The sequence below is a fragment of the Nomascus leucogenys genome, chromosome 12 (genome assembly GCF_006542625.1).
Source record: "Nomascus leucogenys isolate Asia chromosome 12, Asia_NLE_v1, whole genome shotgun sequence".
NCBI classification, from domain to species: domain Eukaryota; kingdom Metazoa; phylum Chordata; class Mammalia; order Primates; family Hylobatidae; genus Nomascus; species Nomascus leucogenys.
Genome location: NC_044392.1, coordinates 89,188,932 through 89,210,230, shown reverse-complemented (window position 1 = coordinate 89,210,230; position 21,299 = coordinate 89,188,932). Strand labels below are relative to the sequence as shown.

At 40.6% G+C, this 21,299-nt stretch overlaps 1 protein-coding gene across 2 annotated transcripts in view; it reads left to right on the top strand.

The window, feature by feature from the left end:
* The first annotated feature begins 649 nt into the window (after nt 1-649).
* Nucleotides 650-21,299, top strand: part of WDR63 (WD repeat domain 63) — a 70,333-nt gene continuing 49,683 nt past the window's right edge. The window contains exons 1-5 of one of the 2 annotated variants that reach the window (XM_030823446.1): nt 650-817; nt 10,275-10,352; nt 11,408-11,446; nt 19,649-19,830; nt 20,718-20,822. In XM_030823446.1, coding sequence (XP_030679306.1) covers nt 10,289-10,352; nt 11,408-11,446; nt 19,649-19,830; nt 20,718-20,822 — 390 coding nt within the window. In that variant the 5' untranslated portion in view covers nt 650-817; nt 10,275-10,288. The remainder of the gene's footprint in view (nt 818-10,274; nt 10,353-11,407; nt 11,447-19,648; nt 19,831-20,717; nt 20,823-21,299) is intronic. The other variant, XM_030823445.1, reaches the window with a different exon arrangement.

Here is a 21,299-nt window from a genome sequence, read left to right as displayed (position 1 = left end):
TTACATTACTTTATTAAATTCTGCCACTTTACAGATTAGACAGTTATAATTATTTTTTAAGGGAAAGGAAAACAGTGTTCAGAGTTGAGCGTCACTGTATGAATCCCACGGGACTCCTAATCACAGATAAAATGAACCTTGGGTTACTCACGGATTCAAGTTTCTTTCCCGAGACTCATACTTACAGCTTGAGTCAAATTCTAACAAAAGTTATTATGGCAAGAGGGAAACGCAACCCATTAGAGTTCTGGGGCGCCCACGACACCCAGTGGAGCGCAGCTTCCTCTCCACTCCCTAGGAGGGCCCAGCTCGCTGCAGGGGGTGGGCAGGAAAGCTGCCCGAAAGGATTCTGAGCGGGCAGCCTTCTTAACATCTTCTCTCCTGGTTCCCCAAAAAGATTCTTCTCTGGGTGAGATTGCGGTGGGTGTGAGGCATGGACCGAGCCTGTTAGACCTGGGGTCAGGCCGGGCCACTGTCATTAATATACCTAAGCCACAAAACTTTCCTTGGTAGTGGAAAGCTGCCGGCCTCACCCGGTCCGCGTTCAGTGACGTCACATGGTGGAAACCAATCACAAGTTTGCTTTGAAAGATACTGTTAGGGAGCGGACACTGTATTGGTAGAGATACTCTGTTAATCTCGCAGAGGACTCGCCTCTTTTCTCTTAGCGACAGATGCGTCCTGGCAACAGTCGGCAGAGTTGCTGGGGTTTGTGCCCTTGCGATTTGTTTTTCTGAGAGAGGAGAGTCAAACTCCCACCTCCAGCTCTCGAGGGCACTGCAAAGAGGCTCCTTTTCCTTCAGATCAGCAGTATCAGGTAAGAGAAGCTCTGAATGGGAAAGGCGGCGTGGAAACAAGTATTTTACTCACTCTTTCAAGGGTATTTGAACACTCGCTGTGTCAGCAACGTGCTAGGCTAGTGGCAGTGAAGACTACAAAAAATGCAAGTCTTTCCCTGCTTTCAAAGAGCTTCCAGCCTAGTGAGGGAAACAAGTACTGTCTTGTTCCCATGTTATATATACCCAGTGACTATCATATTGCCTGGTACATAGTAGGAGCTCAATAAACCATGAATGAGTGAGTTAATGAATGAATGAATGAATGCCAAAACAGCATGATTCTGATTATCCGTCTAGGGGCGGGGGTCAAACAATAAAAGATTAATGTGGGCTGAAATAGATTACTTCAGGACTGTTTAGAAAGGGCTAGAGTAGATAAACAGTGAGGAAGATGAACAGGGAACACAAACTCTTTGAAACTAAGGACATTGTCTTATTCCCCTAGTGACTAGTTTACCCAGTACCTAATTGCTGCTCAATACTTTTTCCTTCTTGCGTATGGTGAATGCTAAACGAATTCACAGCAATCTTTTAGGAAGCTCTGACTTTGAAGCCTCCTGCCTTTGCAGAGGCCTGACGTAAGTAATTACACATAGGATGATTGGAAAGTGTCAGGGAGAACAAGATTGTTTCAGCCTGAGTGAGGAAGTCAGGGAGGCTTCAGGCTTTGGGGAAAAAGTTCATAATTGCCTTGAATGATGAGAAAGATTGAAGCAAGCAGAGAGATGCCTGCATGGTGTGGACCCGGAGCAGCAGGAGGGATGGGAGGGAAGGGGATTCTCCAGAGAGGGAGGTGAGAAAGTCCTGGACTGTTTGGGAATGAATGGAAACCGTGTGAGGCTGGAATAGAACTGGAAAGGTTGACGCAGTAAGGCAGACTGTGAAAGTATTAAAGGCCATACTTACATGAGTTCGGACTCTATTTTGTTTTGCAAAGTCTGGTGTGTAGACCACCAGTGCAACACTGTCTCACAATGCTTTTAAAAATGCAGAGTCCCAGGCTCAACCCAGACCTGCAAAATCAAAGGAGGTCCAGGAAATTTGCATTTCAAATGAGCTCCATTTCTACAATCTGGAAGAGAATGCTACTATGAATGATAGGGACCCACAAAAGTCATTATACAGGGCAGAGACTTGATAAGAGATGCATTTTTGGAGAGCTCTGAGGTTTGCCTCTTGAGTAGTTGTTCTGGTTAGAACAGAGGCAGAGAGGCCAGTTAAGTGTCCATGATCTAGGGCAGAGGATTCAGGGAGGAGAATCTGTGGATTTTTTTAGTTACATATTTATTTTCACTAACCACCAGCTGAAATGTATTCAATTGGTAACAAACCACAGTAGTACTCACAGGCCTGTGACTTTGCCAGCAACTCTTTTCATATTATATTATAGAGATTGTAAATATATTATTTATACTCATCATTACCTCACAATTAAGGTAGTTATTAGAACCACAGCTGGATTTTGTTATTTAATATGTTAATAAATAAGTAGAATTATATCATAATTTAAAAATATTTTAATAACTATATTTCCATATAATCTGTCTTCTTTGTAATCCCGTGTTTTTATTTGATGCATGGGCTTCACCAGGCTGCCAAAGGTTCATGGCACAAAACAGGGTTGGAGCTCCAGTTTTGGAGGACATATTAAAGACCTGAACCAGAGGAGGCTGTGAGAGAGAAGGGCTTGGAATTCAGAAGATATTTGGAAGGGAGAAGTAATAGGATAGCATCTACTCAAATAAGTGAATATCCAATCTTGGAAAGAAGTGGAAATAGGTATGGAAGGAAGGAAACAAGAGTATAGACTAATAGACATTGTAGGAATAGTTGTCTCTAGAGGTGGATGTTGTATACTTGCCAAAATGTGGCTGAAGGGCCCAGGAGAATCTTGAAGTTTAATCAGGGTCTTAGTGAGGATTTACTGAGAATCAATAGTTCTTGGAGACACATTTACCAGAGGCCCAAGATGTTAGTCTTGGGTTTTATTCTAAATCAATGTTTGTTTGTTTGTTTGTTTGTTTTAAAAAGACATCCCTGGAGAGGTACCTCACGCCTGTAATTCCAGCATTTTGGGAGGCCGAGGCAGGAGGATTGCTTGAGGCCAGGAGTTCTAGACCAGCCTGGGCAACGAAGCCAGACCTCATCTCTTAAAAATAAAATAAAAAGCCGGGTGCAGTGACTCACGCCTGTAATCCCAGCACTTTGGGAGGCCGAGGCGGGCAGATCAGCTGAGGTCAGGAGTTCAAGACCAGCCTGGCCAACATGGCAAAACCCCATCTCTACTAAAAAAATAAAAAATTAGCTGGGCATGTTGGTGGACACCTGTAATCCCAGCTACTTGGGAGGCTGAGGCAGGAGAATCACTTGAACCCGGGAGGTGGAGGTTGCAGTGAGCTGAGATTATGCCATTGCACTCCAGCCTGGGTGACAGAGCGAGACTCTGTCTCAATTAAAATAAATAAATAAATAAATGTAGAAAGATGGAAAGCAAGCATGATGAGCTTATAAATTATTTGGGAAGAGGAAAGAGGATGATGACCACCTAGATGAGGTCAGCTAATTGAAGAAGACCTGGGAAGACAAGACTTTCATAAGGAAGACCCCAGTTAAAGAGAAGGTGCCAGTGCTACAAGTCCTTTCATAATCAAGATCTCTTTGCTGGGAATAAGCCACACATACACACAGGCAACAAATGTGAGCATGTAAACAGGTGTGTGCTATCAATCTAGATAGCAAACAGAGAGGGGGACTCTCTAAAATAAAATGTTTATTTGGGAATAGGCATTACAATGGGAAGATGCCTGCGGTAGTAAACTATATGTATATTCAGGGAGACAAAAGGACACAAAGGTTTTTAAAGGAAAAATGAGGGGGATTATATTATTGTCTTCAGATAGTTATCCTTGGCTACAGAATCAGTGACAAGGGTGGCAGTAGTCTGAGGTTGGACAGGCAGTTCCTGGGCAGATATCCTTGCAGAAGTATTTTTTTGTGTGTGTGTAGAGTGGCAATGGCCTTTATGCAAGACTGTGATTTTGTATAGTCTTTTGTGATAATTCTTGTTATCAGGCATTTGTGACATACACTTCCTTCGTGGCCTTCCGTAGCTCTGTTTGTCTGAGTTTTTAACACAAGTGGCTCCATGCTGATTCTGACAACTTTCACAATGCATTACATGAATAAAGTGAAGAGAGGAGATTAATAGCTGTTTAAATCACTGTATTATGACAATTTAATTTATGTTACTTATGCCTTCATCTATAGTAGTTAACCTCCTGAATAATAGAAGCATCATAAAAGGATATAGTCACGGGCAAGTTGGAGAGTTAGTTTGGAAGCAGATCGTAGACAGCTGTGAATGCAGTGTTCCTCGTAATCAAGTGGTGCACCATCACAGGTTTTGATCTGTTATGCAGAGGACTTACCCAATACACACTTTTGTCAACCTCTAATGTCTCTTGCTGTTAACATAGAATCTAGAAAGTGTGACCTTTGTGCATTGATGGCAAAAGGTGTTCTGAAATGGGTAAATTAATTTACAAAGAAAATAAGTAGTTTTAATATCAAGAATATTTTTAATAAAAATGCTTAAACATTTCTAAGTGTTACCTTCCAAAATTTGTTTTGAAATCCACTCAGCTCGAGTCGTTTGAAAACCAGTCGAAACACAAGCCACTGGGTTAGGCACAACGTTGATTTTAGGAGTAGACGAATTATCTCTTCTGCTACTCTTTTTTTTTTTTTTTTTTTTTTTGAGATGGAGTCTCACTCTGTCGTCCAGGCTGGAGTGCAGTGGCATGATCTCGGCTCACTGCAAGCTCCGTCTGCCTCCTGAGTTCACACCATTCTCCTGTCTCAGCCTCCCGAGTAGCTGAGACTACAGGCGCCTGCCACTATGCCTGGATAATTTTTTTGTATTTTTAATAGAGACAGGGGTTTCACTGTGTTAGCCAGGATGGTCTTGATCTCCTGACCTCATGATCCACCCGCCTCGGCCTCCTAAAGTTTTGGGATTACGGGCGTGAGCCACTGCGCCTGGCCTCTTCTGCTACTCTTAATAATTACAAATTGATTTCAGCTGGGAACAGAAAAAATGTTATGCACATTTCAAAGTAAACTTAGACTAAAGTAGGATTGGGTACTGAAAATTTTTTCATAATCTTTTAATATACAACTTAATAGAAAAAAGTTTGTTAAATATAACACATTCATGAAATATTCAATTAATTTTATGAAAAAAACTTCAGTAAGCCCTGCTATAATTTGAAAGTAATATCTTTTATTGGGGATTTGTTTTTAAAAAGAAAGATCTACATTAAAAATAAACCTTGAATAAATGTGTTTATTGAAATTATACAGAGTATATTATTCATTTGGTTTCAATACCCCCAATTAAAAGTGATTTATTTTCTAGACATAATGTTGGTAGGATTTTCATTATTTACAATTACTAAAATAAACTGCAAAATTTTGCCTGAAACTGAAATACAATATAAGGTGGCTACTCCCAAAGTAATCATTTTCCTTTCAGTTTAGACTATATTCACCTGGCTCACTTCAGCTTATGAATGTTTCTATCTATGGTGCCTAGAAATGTAGATATTATGCTTTTTAATGAAGAAGAATTAAGACCCCTAAAAGCCTTTAGAACAACCTGGTCACTAGTACCTGGTCACTAGTCACTTTGCCCTTGGTCACTAGTCAGTAATTTGAACAGAAGTCAATTAACATTCGTGAAAGTAGTAAATGAGCTGTTCAGGTAAGGCAGCTTGTATTAACGCACATTCCAATGTTGGTGCCTAATTTATTGCCGAAAATTTGACTTTGTTTTTCCCTGAAAACTGGAAACTCAAATTGTCTACAGAGCATTTAATAGCAGCGTTTGAAAAGAACAAGACACTTGTTTACTTTGATTATTTGGGGGATGATTGTAAACTGATACCTGTATTCAAGTTTAATTCTACGGCAGCACTTCTTAATTCCTGGAACCTGTGGCTATGTTACCACATATGGCAAAGAAGTAAAGTCACAGATGAAATTAAAATCAGCGGAACTTAACATAGGGAGATTATCCTGGATTATCTAGGTAGGCCCAATGTAGCCACAAGGGTCCTTAAAAGTGAAAGAGAAAGAAGAGGTTAGAGTATGCTATGTGAGAAAGACTTAACTCTCCCTTCTGACTTTGAAGTTGGAGGATGGGGCCACAAACCAAGAAATGCTGGTGGGCTCTAGAGATTGGAAAAGGCAAGAAAGCAGATTCTCTCTTAGAGGCTCTGGAAAGAAAGGAATGCAGCCCTGCTGACTCTGGTTTAAACCCAGTGAGACCTGTGTCAGATATCTGAACTACAAAGCTGTAAGATGATAGATTTGTGTAGTTTTAAGTCACAAAATTTGTGGTAATTTGTTACAGCATTAAGAGAAAACTAATACAGCATGCATGTAGATTATTCCACAGACCATTAGGTAGAAGCCTTTTGTTTAGACTGGAAATTCATAGGCTAAACATGGCAGAAGGGAAGGTGGACCAAGGAGTTATTAATTAACTTTTTTTTTTTAGTATGTTCACTGTGCTTGTTACACGGGTTACAAAAATTGGAAAGAAAGTACAATCCCCATACTCACAGAGTTTATAGTCTAGTTTGCAATCTAACTTCATATACTTTCAGTTGAACTCCTGAACTTCTCTTTCAAATCTTCTCTTCCCATGTGATCTCCATCTCAATAAATAGCAACTCCATGCTTTCGATTTCTTAGGCAAAATTCATTGATGTTATCCTTCTCATAAGCCATATGTTCAAGTCACCAGTGAATCTTATTGGGTCTACTTAACAAAAATATCCAGAATCCAGTCACTTTTCCCATCTCACTTTCACCTCCCTGATCTAAGCACCCTCATCTCTCCCATGGATTTTTAAATGTCTCGCAACTGGATTTCCTGCTTCAGCCTTTTCCTTGCTGCAGTCTTTTCTCAACACAGCAGCAATATTGATCCTTAAACTGTGGGACAGATGGAGTAAAGTAACTTCTCAGCTCAAAACCATCCAGTAGCTCTCCACCTCATTCAGAGTGAAAGCCAAGGTCCTAATACATGACCTAGCCCCCCTTGTGGTATATTATATAGTTGTTTCCAATTATATCATTCCCAGCCATTATCTCCCGTACCTGTAAGAGGATCATATATTCCCACCTACTGCCAATCAGGCAGAGAATCCCTCCCCCATTATCAGGATTGACTTACTTGCTTGGGCCAATAGAATGTGAGCAGGAGGCACAATATGTCAGTGCCAAGGAGAAAGTTAGGAAGAATTATGTAGTTCCATTAGCTCTCTTGCTTTTTTCTCTGCTGTGAAAGTGGTATGTGTGAAATAGGGCCTGCTTCTTCAGCCTGGATCCCGGAATAAGAAGACCTGCAGCAGCTCATCCACACCACAGTGCATAGCATGAGAAGAAATAAATGTTTGTTACTGTATGTCACTGAGATGTAGGGGTCATTTGTTACTGCAGCAAAGCTGACTACTATATCCCTATCACCTTTCTGACCAGCTTTGCCTGTAGTCTTTCCCTGACTCTACTCCAGCCATCATGACCTTCTTGCTGTTTTCTTAAATATGCCAGGCATGATCCTGCCCCAGAACCTTTAAACATATTGTTCCCTCCACCTGAAAATACTCTTCCTCTCCCAGATATCTGTGTTTCTTGATTTCTCCTTTTTCAGGTCTTTGTTCCAATGTCCAATTCCTTTTCTTACCTTATTTTTCTCCTTAGTAGTTCTCACCACTTAAAATACTAATTATATTTTCCTCCTTTATTTGTTCATTTTCTGTCTTCCCCTAGAATGTGAGCTGGCACAAGGGGTTTTGCCTATTTTGTTCACTGCTGTATCCCTAACACCTAGGATAGCATCTGGTGCAGCATAGTCACTCGATATATATATGTGGAATAAATAGTGGTGGTGGTGATGGTGTGTGCGTAGGGTGAGGCTAAGTGGTGTTAAGAGTTTTTCACCATGTTGGCCAGGCTGATCTCGAACTCCTGACCTCGTGATCCACCCACCTCAGCCTCCCAAAATGCTGGGATTACAGCCATGAGTGTGCCACATACTCCAGCCTGGGCGACAGAGCAAGACTCTGTCTTGGGGGAAAAAAAAGAAAGTTTTTCAAGTATTTTACATCGAACTAAAATGCAGCTGGGATAGCATATGGAGAAGGGGTACATTGATAAGGAATCTTCTGAAAAAAGGAATAGATGAAAGATTTGAAATTATGCTAAGACTGGGAAGTGATATGGAGGACATTTGACAGTCTAAAGAGTTGAGTCAGATCCATTCATTGCAGAATATCTTAAAAATAGAAATTGTCAGAATCATAAAATATTGATTAGATAATATCCTGCTTTTTAGCTGGGTGCAGTGGCTCATGCCTGTAATCCTAGCACTTTGGGAGGCTGAGGCGGGCAGATCACCAGGTCAGGAGTTCGAGACCAGCCTGGCCAATATGGTGAAACCCCGTCTCTACTACAAATACAAAAATTAGCCGGACATGCTGGCGCACACCTGTAGTCCCAGTTACTTGGGAGGCTGAGGCAGGAGAATTGCTTGAACCCGGGAAGCGGAGGTTGCAGTGAGCTGAGACTGCGCCACTGCACTCCAGCCTGGGTGACAGAGTGAGACTCTGTCTCAAAAAAAAAAAAAAAAAAAAAAAAAATTCCTGCCTTCCTAAGTAAAGACAATGTTTTAAAATAGTTCCATTTGCAATGAAACACAGCAGTTATCATTGAAATCCAAGGGATCATCTAGTACAGAGGTTAAGAATGTGGCTACTGGAGCCAGGCTGCTTGGGCTTACAGCCTGACACCACTGCCTATTGCACTCTGTGTCCCTTCAGGAGAGTCACCTGAACCTCTTGGTGCCTCGTTTTCTCATTATAAAATGGAGATGAAGACAATAGTAATAATAAAATGTGGTTATCTAGTATTCAATAGTACAGTAGGAAAATTATAGTTAACAATAATTCATTGCATATTTCAAAATTGCAAGAAGAATTGTAATGTTCCCAACACAAAGATAAATGTTTCAGATGATGGATAATCCCAGTTATGCTGATTTGACCATTATACATTGTATACATGTATCAAAATATCACATGTACCCCCAAATATGTACAACTATTATATGTCAATAAAAATGTTTTAATGTGGTTAAGATTAAATTAAAAACACATGTAAAGTACTTGGAACTGTGCTTGGCACACAGTAGGCACTTCACAAATGTGAGCTGTTATTTTCATCATTTAAAAAAATTCATATGAGAAAATCTAAAGGGAAGATGTTTACACACAAACACAGACACACTCACATCCACACTTTGGACAAGATTTTGTGATCCAGCATCTAAGAATAAAATAAAACTTGTGATATTTTGACCATGGGCTATGAAATAATAGTCTGTGATGATTTGTTAAAGTGACGCAAACCAGTCAGAGATGATTGAGTTGATTGATGACACTTTATTTCATTAAGTCTTCACAATCACCTTGTGGGGTAGATTTTATTATTATCCCCATTAAATAGATGAATCAACTGAGACTTAGAGAAGGTAAGTAATTTGCCCAAGTTCACTCAGCTGGAAAAAGTAGAGCCTGTTTAAAAACTGCTGGCCAGGCTCCTGCAGTCACACTCCTAAACATTTAAACAGAAGGGGACAAAGGTGAGCATAGCGGAGATGACAAGGATTTGATGTCATGGTGATGACCTTGGCCAGTGTTCTATCCTGTCAAAATTGATAAGCATATGTAACAAACCTGCACATTGTGCACATGTACCCTAAAACTTAATGTATAATAATAATAAAATAAAAAATAAAAACAAAATTGATAAGCAGTTCCATGGAAAACTTTTGGAGGCATTCTCTCTGATAGCCCAAATAAGGCCTTAGTGGTTATGTGTTCACACGCTAAGACAAAAGTATGAGCTCAATTACGTTAATTTAAAAATTATATACGCATATGCACATTGTGGGCCTGTCACTCCCAGTGGCCTATCTTGTCTTTGTAGCTGGGCTACCTGTTGGGAAGCCCAGCAAAAGGCAGCACAGAGCAGCTACCTGGGATGCAAACTTCAGTGAGAGGCAGGGAAGCCAAGTCCTCTGTCGTGCTTCCATGGCAGGACCTGTGGCTGAGACTGTTCTGGCGGGTCACCACAGTGCGCTTCAGCCGAACGGCTCCACCAGAACAGTAAGATCTCGTCAGTAAGATTGTTGTTGCAATAAGCCTTTGTCACAGAACACCCGTTCTATGAAGATACAGGTTGATTTAGCCCAGGGTAAAATTTAGAAAACATATTCTTATGTTTATTAAATGATAATGTTTAGTATTTGAAATTGTAAGTTGTTTGCAGATTGTAATAATTTACTAATAATATCAACTCTTTATGCAGCTCAAGTCAGAACCATGGCTCCAAAACAAAAGAAAAAGTCATCACGTGGCAAAAAAAGCCCAAAACCAGTATTAGCTGGTAGGAATATTTCTTCATTGAATGGGATTTTTTGTGGAGTATTTGTATATATATTAGCAGCAAAATGATTATGGTTTTACATATCAAGTGAAATAAAATATTTCTGTGACATAAAGTCAAATGTGTGAGGAATAAGATATATGGAGATTCATTCTTACTTTTGACTAATTTCATTAGGATACCAATTAAATGCTATATAATGAATGCTGTGGTAAGCATATCACTAAGAGATAACAGTGTGAAAGACAATTATTCAGATTTTCTCTGTTTAATTATTCACAAGATAGTTTAAGTCTTCATTGTATATTTGCACTTATATTTTGTGTTTTGAGGTTTGGTAAAGATTGTAATAAACTGGCTGGGCACGGTGGTTCATGCCTGTAATCCCAGCACTTTGGGAGGCTGAGGCGGGTGGATCACGAGGTCAGGAGTTCAAGACTAGCCTGACCAACATGGTGAAAGCCCATCTCTACTAAAAATACACAAATTAGCCGGGCGTGGTGGTGGGCGCCTGTAATCCCAGCTACTCAGGAGGCTGAGGCAGGAGAATCACTTGAACCCGGGAGGCGGAGGTTGCAATGAGCTGAGATCGCGCCACTGCACTCCAGCCTGGGCAACAGACTGAGACTCCATCTCAAAAAAAAAAAAAAAAAAGGAAAAGAAAAAAAAGATTGGCCAGGCATGGTGGCTCACGCCTGTAATCCCAGCACTTCGGGAGGCCAAGGCGGGCGGATCACAAGGTCAGGAGATGGAGACCATCCTGGCTGACAAGGTGAAACCCCGTCTCTACTAAAAATACAAAAAATTAGCCGGGTGTGGTGGCGGGCACCTGTAGTCCCAGCTACTCGGGAGGCGGAGGCAGGAGAATGGCATGAACCCGGGAGGCGGTGCTTGCAGTGAGCCAAGATCGCGCCACTGCACTCCAGCCTGGGCGACGGAACAAGACTCCGTCTCAAAAAAAAAAAAAAAAAAAGAAGAAGAAATAAAAGATTATAATAAATTGAGATGTATTTGATTCAAAAATGTAAATTTGACTTCCTTTTATTATATTCTAGCTAGTGAAGACATGGAACCAGTAAATATGGAGAGCATGGGTAAGTGGAAATATAATTTACAACTTATGTCCTCAGTTTTATAATATTTTAATAATGCAATAAGCAAGCAGGAATACTACAAACTGAAGTGATCAATCAAAATGTACATGGGCTAAAATGATACCATTCCATTTAGAATATAAAATGAAAAATTTTTGAAAGAAAAAATAAGAGTAGAGAATTTCAAACTGAGAAACAAACTTCAACCAAGCAGTTCGTTAAAATTTAATTATATGATTATTGAAAGACCTTATAGCTATAAAGTGTTATAAGCCTGCAACTTATGATTTTTATCAGATAAGTATTTTTTCAAACTTTTGCCCATAGGTAATATTTATCTGTACTTCATGCTAAGATGCCACTATTTCAAGGAAAGAGGCTGGTTTTTAAGCAAATAACTAGAACTTAGACAACTAAACTAATGTTATTCCTACATGTAAAGGCTAAATAATCTTATAACAAGACTTCTTTTGGTGGGATGGAGGGGGAACCTCTCTCTTAGAGGTGACTTAGATGACACGCTTCACTTTTTGAAACAGAAAGGAGACAATGAGGGGGGCAAGGAGGAAGAACTAAAAGCCCTGTAGGCCACTGTAAAGATTTTGTCTTTTAATCATATGGAATGAGGAAATATTGGTAATATTTAAGCAAAGGGTGACTCCATCTGACATGTTTTTAAAGGGTCAGGTCATCCTGGCTACTGTGTAGCAAATTGCAGGAGCAAGGACTGAAGCAGAGAGACTAGTTAGGAAGTTTTTCCAACAATCCAGGGGAAAGATGGTGATGACCTGGGCCAGGGCAGTAGAGGGGGCAGAGGTGTGGAGTGTGGAGGCGGGGAGAAAGTGGGAGAATGTCAGCTAATATAAGTGGCTCTGTTAGCACCCAGCACAGTGCCTGCAGCAGGATATGCTGCCCGGTAAATATTTATTGAGTTAGTGAAACCTGGGAGTCATCTTTAATTTCTTTCTTTCTCTCCCTCCACACCTCCCTACCCTTTTCAAACCACCCCAACTTCTGTGAATTCCACCTGTTTTAAAATGTATCTCAAACCCATCTGCTTCACATTATCTTCCCACCTGCAACCTTAGTCCAAACCTCTGCACTCCTCTCATCGGTTAGTTCCCAAGGCTCCTATTTGATACCACTGCTTCCACTCAGCCTCCTTCTGTCCATTCGGCACACAGCAGCCCAGCCATGCTTAAACTCCTCTTTCCTGCTTAAACTCCCCCATGGTCTTTCTTTGCCATTGGGCACACCTTGCAGTGGTCCTGGCTCCTGTGCTCAAGTGGTCCTGACCTTGTTTCCTCCTCTTTGCCAACCTACAGCCCATCAGCCTTGCTTAGCACAGAATGTTCCAAATTTATTCTAGCCTCAGGGTCGTTGCTTTTGCTGTCCCTGATGCCTAGATAGATCTTCCCTGTATGCAGCTTTCTCTTTCATATCACTGAGATCTAGACTACCATCTCACTTCCTCAGGAGACTTTCCTTGACCTCTGTGTCACCTATTACCTTGTTTAATTGCTTTCATAGCACTTAAAATCCTGAAGTTAAAGTACAGTCAATTCTCGTTCGTGTATTCTATACAGTCCCTCTGAATACTGAATTAGCCAATACTGGACTATTGCTCCTAGGGGAAACACAGGGTTAGGTTCCTGTGAGCCTCTGGTCACATTTTCATTAACTAGTCAATACATAACCTTGTTTTATGTGTATTTCTGTTTAAAGACTCCTTATTTAATGTATATTGTTGATTCCTTAACACTGAACTCATGGCCAAATCATGGCAAACAGCACTATAACTCATTACTGAATAAATGAATGAGTGAATAAGTTGTGTTCCCTCTTGTTCCTGTCTAAATAGACCACCACAGCTACCCTTCTTAGTTCCGTCTCTCATCCTGTTTTCTCCCAAACAGCACTTATCACAATTTGTATTTATTTATTTTTGTTTTTTATTTTTTTTCTTCTTTTTTTGTAGAGATGGGTTCTTGTTCTGTTGCCCAGGCTGTCTTGAACTCCTGGGCCCAAGGGATCCTCTTGCCTTGGCCTCCCAAAGTGCTGGGATTACAGGTGTGAGCTACCATGCCCAGCCCACAATTTGTATCTATGAGTGTACTTCATTATTCATTATCTGTCTCTCTGTCTAGATTGGATACCCTGGCACTAGCACCATACTTTTCACATAGTGGGTGCTCAGTAAATATTTCATGACTAAATAAATTGACTGTTAAGAAAATCCATGAACCTGATAAAGGGGCACAGTTTGAGATGTATTCATTGAAAGTAAATGAACTGAAAAATAGGAATACGTTTGCTTAAGGGAAAGAAAAAACCAACCTCAGAACATTATAGTGAGACAAGTGTAGGTTTTGAGTTAGCATCCCCTTCTCCTCAAGCCTCTCTCTACCCCCAGACTCCCTTCAGGTAGCATCAGGACCCGTCTGACTTCCTCATGGTGGGCCCTGACCTTGCCAACTGTTACTCAGGGCTGATGGCTGTCATGCTCCAAGAAACTGAGATCCCTTTTTCTAACAAGGAACCAAGGTATCAATAGGCTAACCAAAAAACTGTCAGTCCTAAGGGCCTAACAAGGCGATGCCCAGAGGTTTCTGGAGAATAAATATAATTTTTACACATAGCTAATATTTGTGGAGCAATGACTTTGTGCCAGGCCCACTCTTCTTATTGGCTTAGCTCTATAAAGTAGGCATTATCATGGCCATTACAGACATGAAGGCACTGTGACTCCCAAATGTTAAATAATTTACCCAAATTATAATACGAGTTAGTGGTATATGAGTTGCCTATTGCTGCTTTAACAAATTGCCACAAACTTAGTGGCTTAAACAATATAAATGTATTATTTAACAGTTCTGGAAATCAGGAGTCCGAAATTACTTTCACCAGGCTAATGTCAAGGTGTCAGCAGGGCTGATTATCTCTGGAGGCCCTGAGGGATGAATATGTTTCCTTGCCTTTTTCAGCTTCTAGAGGCCACTGTATTTATTGACTCCTGGCCCCTTCGTTCCTCTTCACAGCCAGCAGCATAGCATCTTTGAATCATTCTCTATGACCTCTGTTTCCCTTGTCACATCTCCTTCCTTGACTTTGATCCTCCTGTTGCCGTCTTATAAGGCCCCTTGGGATTACACTGGGCCAATGTCAAAGGCCCAATCATCTCCCCACCTCAAAATCCTTAACCTTCAGTATCTGGGATAAATGTTTTAAAAAATGAAAAATAAATAAATAAAAAGAACATAAAAACAAAAACAACAAAAAGTAAAGATCTATAACATAATTATATCTACAAATTCCTTTTCTTATGTAAGGTAACAATACAGAAGTGTATTAGTCTGTTCACATGCTTCTAATAAAGACATACCTGAGACTGGATAATTTATTTGAAAAAAGGTTTAATTGACTCACAGTTCTACATGTCTGGGGAGGCTTCACAATCATGGTGGAAGGTGAATGAGGAGCAAAGTCACATCTTACATGGCAGCAGGCAAGAAAGCGTGTGTAGGAAAACTTCCCTTTATAAAACCATCAGGTCTCATGAGACCTATTCACTATCATGAGAACAGCACAGGAAAGACCTGCCCCCATGATTCAGTTACCTCCCACTGGGCCCCTCCCACTACACATGGGAGTTATTCAAGATGAGATTTGGGTGGGGGCACAGCAAAACCATATTAACAAGTTTCAGGAATTAGGACATGAACATATTAGGAGGACATTATTCTGTTTGCCAGAAGTGGTTAATAGCACAGGCTTTGAAATTAGACAGACCTGGTTTAAGTCATAAACTTATGACTTAAAGTCATTTAGTGACTGTGTGGCCACAGATGACTTCACCTCCCTGAGCCTCTGCTTCTTCATCTGAAAAGCAAGATGGACTATCTACCTCCTAAGATTGATGTGGAAATTAAATTAGTAGTACATGCACATTTCCTTACATAGGGCTGTCACAAAGTAGGTTCATGTTAACTCTTTTTACTATAAAAAGATACTATGAAGATAGATAAGTAGTATTCTATCTCAATGCATGAGAATAGAGTCCAAAAATAGACCACATGTGCATGGTCAATTGATTTTCATCAAAGATGCAAAGATAATTCAGTGGAGAAGGGATAGTCTTTTCAACAAATGACGCTAGAACAGTTAGATAGCTGTAAGTAAGAAAGCGAACTCAATCTATACCTCACACCATACACAAAAATTAAAAGGAATCATAGACCTAAAGGTAAAACCAAATATTCTAAAACTTCTAGAAGAACATAGGAGAAAATATTTGTGACCTTGGAGTTGGCAAAGATTTCCCAGATATGACACCCACAACCAAAATCCCAAGAAATCTTAAAGCTTTCTTCAGATTTTCTTTTTTAAAATCTTAAAGATTTTTTTCTTTTATGGAGTACTTGCCAGCAATGGAATGAACCATTGCTACATTCAACAATATGAATGAATCTCAAAATAATTACACTAAGAAGATAAACAAAAAGAGTACATTTATAAATATTCCAGAAAAAAGCAAACTAATCTATAGTGACAAGAAAACAGCTTAGTGGTTACTTGGGGTTACTTAGGGATGAAGGAGGTGTATTGGAAGGCAGGGGCAGGAGGAAACATTTTGGTCTTATGGGTATGTTCTTTATCTTGATTGTGGTAATGGCTTCATGGGGTATGTGCATATATTTATCAAATTGTACATATTGTATGCAGTTTATTGTTTGTCAATTATAACTCAGCAAAGCTGTTTTTAAAAAACTAGATAGCAACCAAAGTGTTAAAAAAAAAAAAAGAATGTACAGTTGAAATGTATGAGAGTTGTTTTAAACAACGCTCATTATGTAGGACAATGTATGTGTAACCTATGATTTATATTGCATAGCCTTCTATTGTGTGCACATAGTAAGATTCTGAGGCATGAATTGTGTAGAGCTTGAGTCTGCCTTTGGTTCCTGCTAGGTGAATAACTGCCATTCACTGGATCCTATGGAACGTCATCTCTGTTCCCTCCTTGTCTATGTGTAGAGAAGCAGGACCCTCTCCATGGATCTTCTGTGTCCACTCATTAGAGAGAAAGCATAGCATAGTAGAGTTCAGGGACCTTGGTTTTGATCCCAGTACCACCACTTTCAACTCCCAGAGGCTGACCTTGGACAGGTTATTGAACTCTGTGGTCCTCAGTTTTCTCAGCTAAAAAATGGAGACAAATATAGTAACCACCTCTGAATGTTGTTGTGAAGACTAAATGAGTTCATAATACACATAAAGTGCTTAAAACTGTGCCTGGAGCAGTAGGTGCACCATGGAAGTGCCCTCGCAGACATTGTCCTTGTGATTGGCACTCCTGACCTCAGTCAGCTTCAGAAGGCCCTGAAGGCCTCCTCCTCTGCACCAACTCTTGTTTCACACTCCTTGGAGCAACCAGCCTCCCACTCTGCTGAAGGCTCCAGGGAGCCCATCTCATTGCTGATCACAATAGCCTCATTGCTGTAGCCTATGGTGCTGTTCTCAGTGTGTGCCTCAAAGCCTACCCAATATCAGTTGCTTTACAGTATTTGGCTGGTGACCCTTTGGGGTGGCCAGAAACATCAGGCCTTACCCTGGTTAGTTTGGTTCTCATGGTGATGGAGTGTGATGGTACTGGACTATAGAAGTTTTGTGTGATCTGTTGGCTGCCAGTTATCTGCAGTTATCACTGATTGCCAACTCGAACCAGAAACAGTCCACTAGTTTTACTGACTTCTAGATAAAGGAATGTTAGATCTTATATTAGAGTTGCCTTGAAAAAGTCCAATTAGTGTGAAAGGATCATTTTTTTGTGTGAAAAATATCAAGCCAGTAGAATTTGAAGTGTGTGTTTAGTAGGGGCAGATAACATAGAAAACAATCTTTGGTGCTGTCTTTCCAGTGTCGAGGATGATAGAAAGCTTTCTGGTCTTCCTGAATGCCTCTGTTTATCAGGGACAGCTGCCTTCTTTTCAGCACTAGCACAGTGTGAGTTTCACAGTCCCACCTAGTGGTTTTCTCAGACAAAACTACAGAACTTTTGTTACCCATTCGACACTACAAATGCAGTCTGTTTGCAGAGGAGTACTTGATTTGAATCAAGTCAACGGTTACTTATTGAGCATCTCGTAGGTGCCAGGTGTTATGGTTAGTCTTTTGAGGGAGATAAAAGTGTATAATTTGTCCTTCATTCATGAACGACTTGAATTCCCAATGTTATGCCAGCTGACTGCAGTTTGAAATATGCTTCCGCATATAATCAGTGTTATGCATACAGTTATTTAAAACCTCCAAATTACCTGAATTATTGTACCATAGAGCCCCTGGGGTGGGGGAAAATATTTCTGTTGGAAAATAAGCTCAAAATTCAAACATGAGAGGCCACGTACACTTTTCCCCTTGCTGGCACATCTATTGAGCAGTTGGAGGGAGGATGGCCTGACATCCAGGGGCGTGGGTGCTGGAGGAGATGGGAGTGGACCCTGGGAGCTGGGGAGAGAGTCCTGGGGACAGATGCAGAGCTGAGACCATTGTAGCTGATGATAGTGATATGAAGGATAAAAAAACAGGAAGAAGGCTTGAGAGAGGGGAGGGCAGCAGGCAAAATGCTCCTTTGTCCTCTAGTGTCCACCCTCCCGGGGCATGCTGCTGCTGAGGACTGGCCTGAGGTACGAAGATGGGATGGGGAGACCAGGGATGGAAGCCTCTTGAACCTCTCCTCTCTCCTCTTCTGAGAGCAATACTGGGACTGGCAGCCAGATGGGAGGAAAGGGATTCCCTACCCACTTTCCTGTGTCCAAGGGTTTATTAATACAACCAACTGAGAAGTCACTATTTGAAAAATGTGAGGAATTGAGTAACAGTAAGTTTGACTGTGAAAAAGAGAAGCCCTAAAGAGCAGAGATCCCTATATAGGCTCAAGGGAAGGTTTCTTTTCTCTTCACTATTTTTCTTTTCTTTTCTTTTCTCTTCACTTTTTTTCTTTTCTTTTCTTTTCTTTTTCTTTTTTTTTTTTTTTTTGAGACAGAGTCTCCCTCTGTTGTCCAGGCTGGAGTGCAGTGGTGTGATCCCTGCTCACTGCAACCTCCGCCTCCTGGGTTAACGCCATTCTCCTGCCTCAGCCTCCCGAGTAGCTGGGACTACGGGCGCCTGCCACCATGCCTGGCTAATTTTTTGTATTGTTAGTAGAGATGGGGTTTCACTGTGTTAGCCAGGATGGTCTCGATCTCCTGACCTTGTGATCCACCTGCCTCGAGCAGGTGTCAGCCACCGCGCCCAGCTCTAAGGGAAGGTTTCTTTAAAACAAGAGACCATTGAGCAAATCTGCATGCTGAGGGAAAGCGGCATGGAAGTAAGAAAAGCCGAAAGGAAAGGAATAGTTGAATGGACCCTGGTGGCTGAGGAGGGCAGGTCCTCTGAATGCATAAGGGCAGAAAGGTGGTGCCCGTTTTGATTAGCACATGGGCAGGGCTGCAGGACCTGGCAGGATTCTGTGCTATTCAGACCCTGTTTTCTCTGTGAAATAAAAAGCCAGTCACCTGGTAAGAGAGAGCAGCAGGGGAGAGGGTGAGGTTGGGGTGTTTTAGGAAAGTAATACAGGCTGAAAGCCTAAACAAGTGGTCATACCTTCCAACCAATAATTTCACTTTTTAAATCTATCCCAAGAAAACAATTTGAAATGCAATAAAAATTTATAAACTAGATATTTGTTTGTAGGATTATTTACAATAATTGGAAACAAGCAAGAAAAGAAATCAGAATGCTTACCAACACGAGAATTGTTTAAAATTATGCTATAGAATTCAATTCATCTAAAATAATGTTTTAGACAGATTACTTAGTGCCATTGTAAAATACTTGTGACGTAATGGTAAATATTAAAAGCAGTATTTAGAAGTTCATATGAGATACATATGGAGTGACTAGAAGAAAATAAAGCAAAATATTAATAGAGGTTTTTTTTCTTGAGAGGTAGTATTATGGGCCATTGTTATTTTCTTCTTTTTTAAAAATGTTTTTGGCATTTAAAAAATAATGGATATATTTACTTTAAATACAGGAATAATAATTTTAAAGTCTTAAAATTTTAACCAAGATAATTATTAAAACCAAGCAATTGCATGTTTTCTAATGCTAATATTTTAAGTGGTCATATTTAATGTCCAAATTCCACTTTGTCTTTCCTAGGTCATCCAGAAATTTATCCTTTAGTATTAACCACCAAGACCCAGGAAATATTTAACTGTCGAATAGATGAAGATGTCACAGATGAACAACCTTATAAGCTTATCAATAAAGAAGATATTTTTGAGGACCTGCGCAACAGAGCTGCAGTGTCTGATTTCCACCCAGTCAAAAAAATTGTCCAGGTGGGCACAATATCCCTCTTTATTTTCAGTCCTACCTCAAGAAGTTCCTGGTACATAATAACAAAAGTTGGAGAGGTTGTTGGTTCAAATCTGGCCCCATCGCTTTGGGCAAGTGCTAGCTTGCCCACCCCTCCTTGGGAATCCTGTTTGATGATCCTCTGTGAAAAGCAAAGTTTCATCAATGACTTGTTATCTAATCCCACACCCAGAAAAGCTCATCCTTGCCCAGTTTTTGTTTTGTTTTGTTTTGTTTTTTGAGGCAGGGTTTCACTCCTGTCTCCCAGGCTAGGGACGCAATCATGGCTCACTGCAACTTCCGCCCCCCAGGTTCAAGCAATCCTCCCGTCTCAGCCTCCTGAGTAACTGGGACCACAGGCACAGGCCACCATGCCCAACTGATTTTTGTTTTTGTACAGATAGGATTTTTCCATGTTGCCCAGGCTGGTCTCAAACTCCTGAGCTCAAGTGATCTGCCCACCGTGGCCCTCCAAAATGCTGGGATTGCAAGCATGAGCCACCGTGCTCCGCCTTTGCCCAGTTTTAACTAGAATATAAATCTATCCTTATTTTCTGCTTTAATTGTTTAATTCATAATTTTGGTTCTGATTTATCTCTATGCATGCTACAGAGCACAATACCAAACAAAAACTGCTCCTTTTTCCTGTTAGAAGTAAAAGTGCATGTACATTTCCCTGGATGCATTATGTTTTTAAGAGCTTTTTAAAGTTAATAAAATAATTTTGCAATTTGGTGTTATCAGCCATAGATTAGCACAATGGTTATCTTCTATAATTGGTTGATAAGAGAAATATGAATTTTGTGTTAGCATCAAAATAAACTGAATGACCATTGAACATTAACTTCCTCTCTCAATTATATTCTTGTAGGAATATCCTGGAAATGAGCTTCTGCTTGTTTATGACAAAGACTTCAAATATGGACTTAACTTTTATCTTATTGGAACTGAAGAGGGCAAAGAAAACTATTTAAATGTGAGCAAACCCCAAGCCCTTGTAATTTGTTTGTTTTTGTTGTGGTTGTGGTTGTTTTTGAGATAGGCTCTTGCTCTGTCACCCAGGCTGGAGTGCAGTGGCACAATCCTGGTCACTGCAACGTCAATCTCCCAGGCCCAAACGATCCTCCCACCTCAGCCCCCCCAAGTAGCTGGGACTACAGGCATGCACCACCACGTCAAGCTAATTTTGTTTATTTTTTGTAGAGATGAGGTCTCATATGTTGCCCAGGTTGGGCAATTTGTTGATTAGCAGAAGGAAGCGGAAGCGGTGCGTCTGGGGGATCCCTATACGTAGTGATGATTATTCTTGTTCAGCTCTGTTTCTTTGGGACCCAGATCAGGTTCTGGCACCTAGAATAAGTAAGCAGTAAATGGGGGATGAACTAAATCAAGTATCTCAGGGTAGCAGATTTGCCCTTCGTTGACCTCATGAGAGAGGAAACAGTGAATCTGG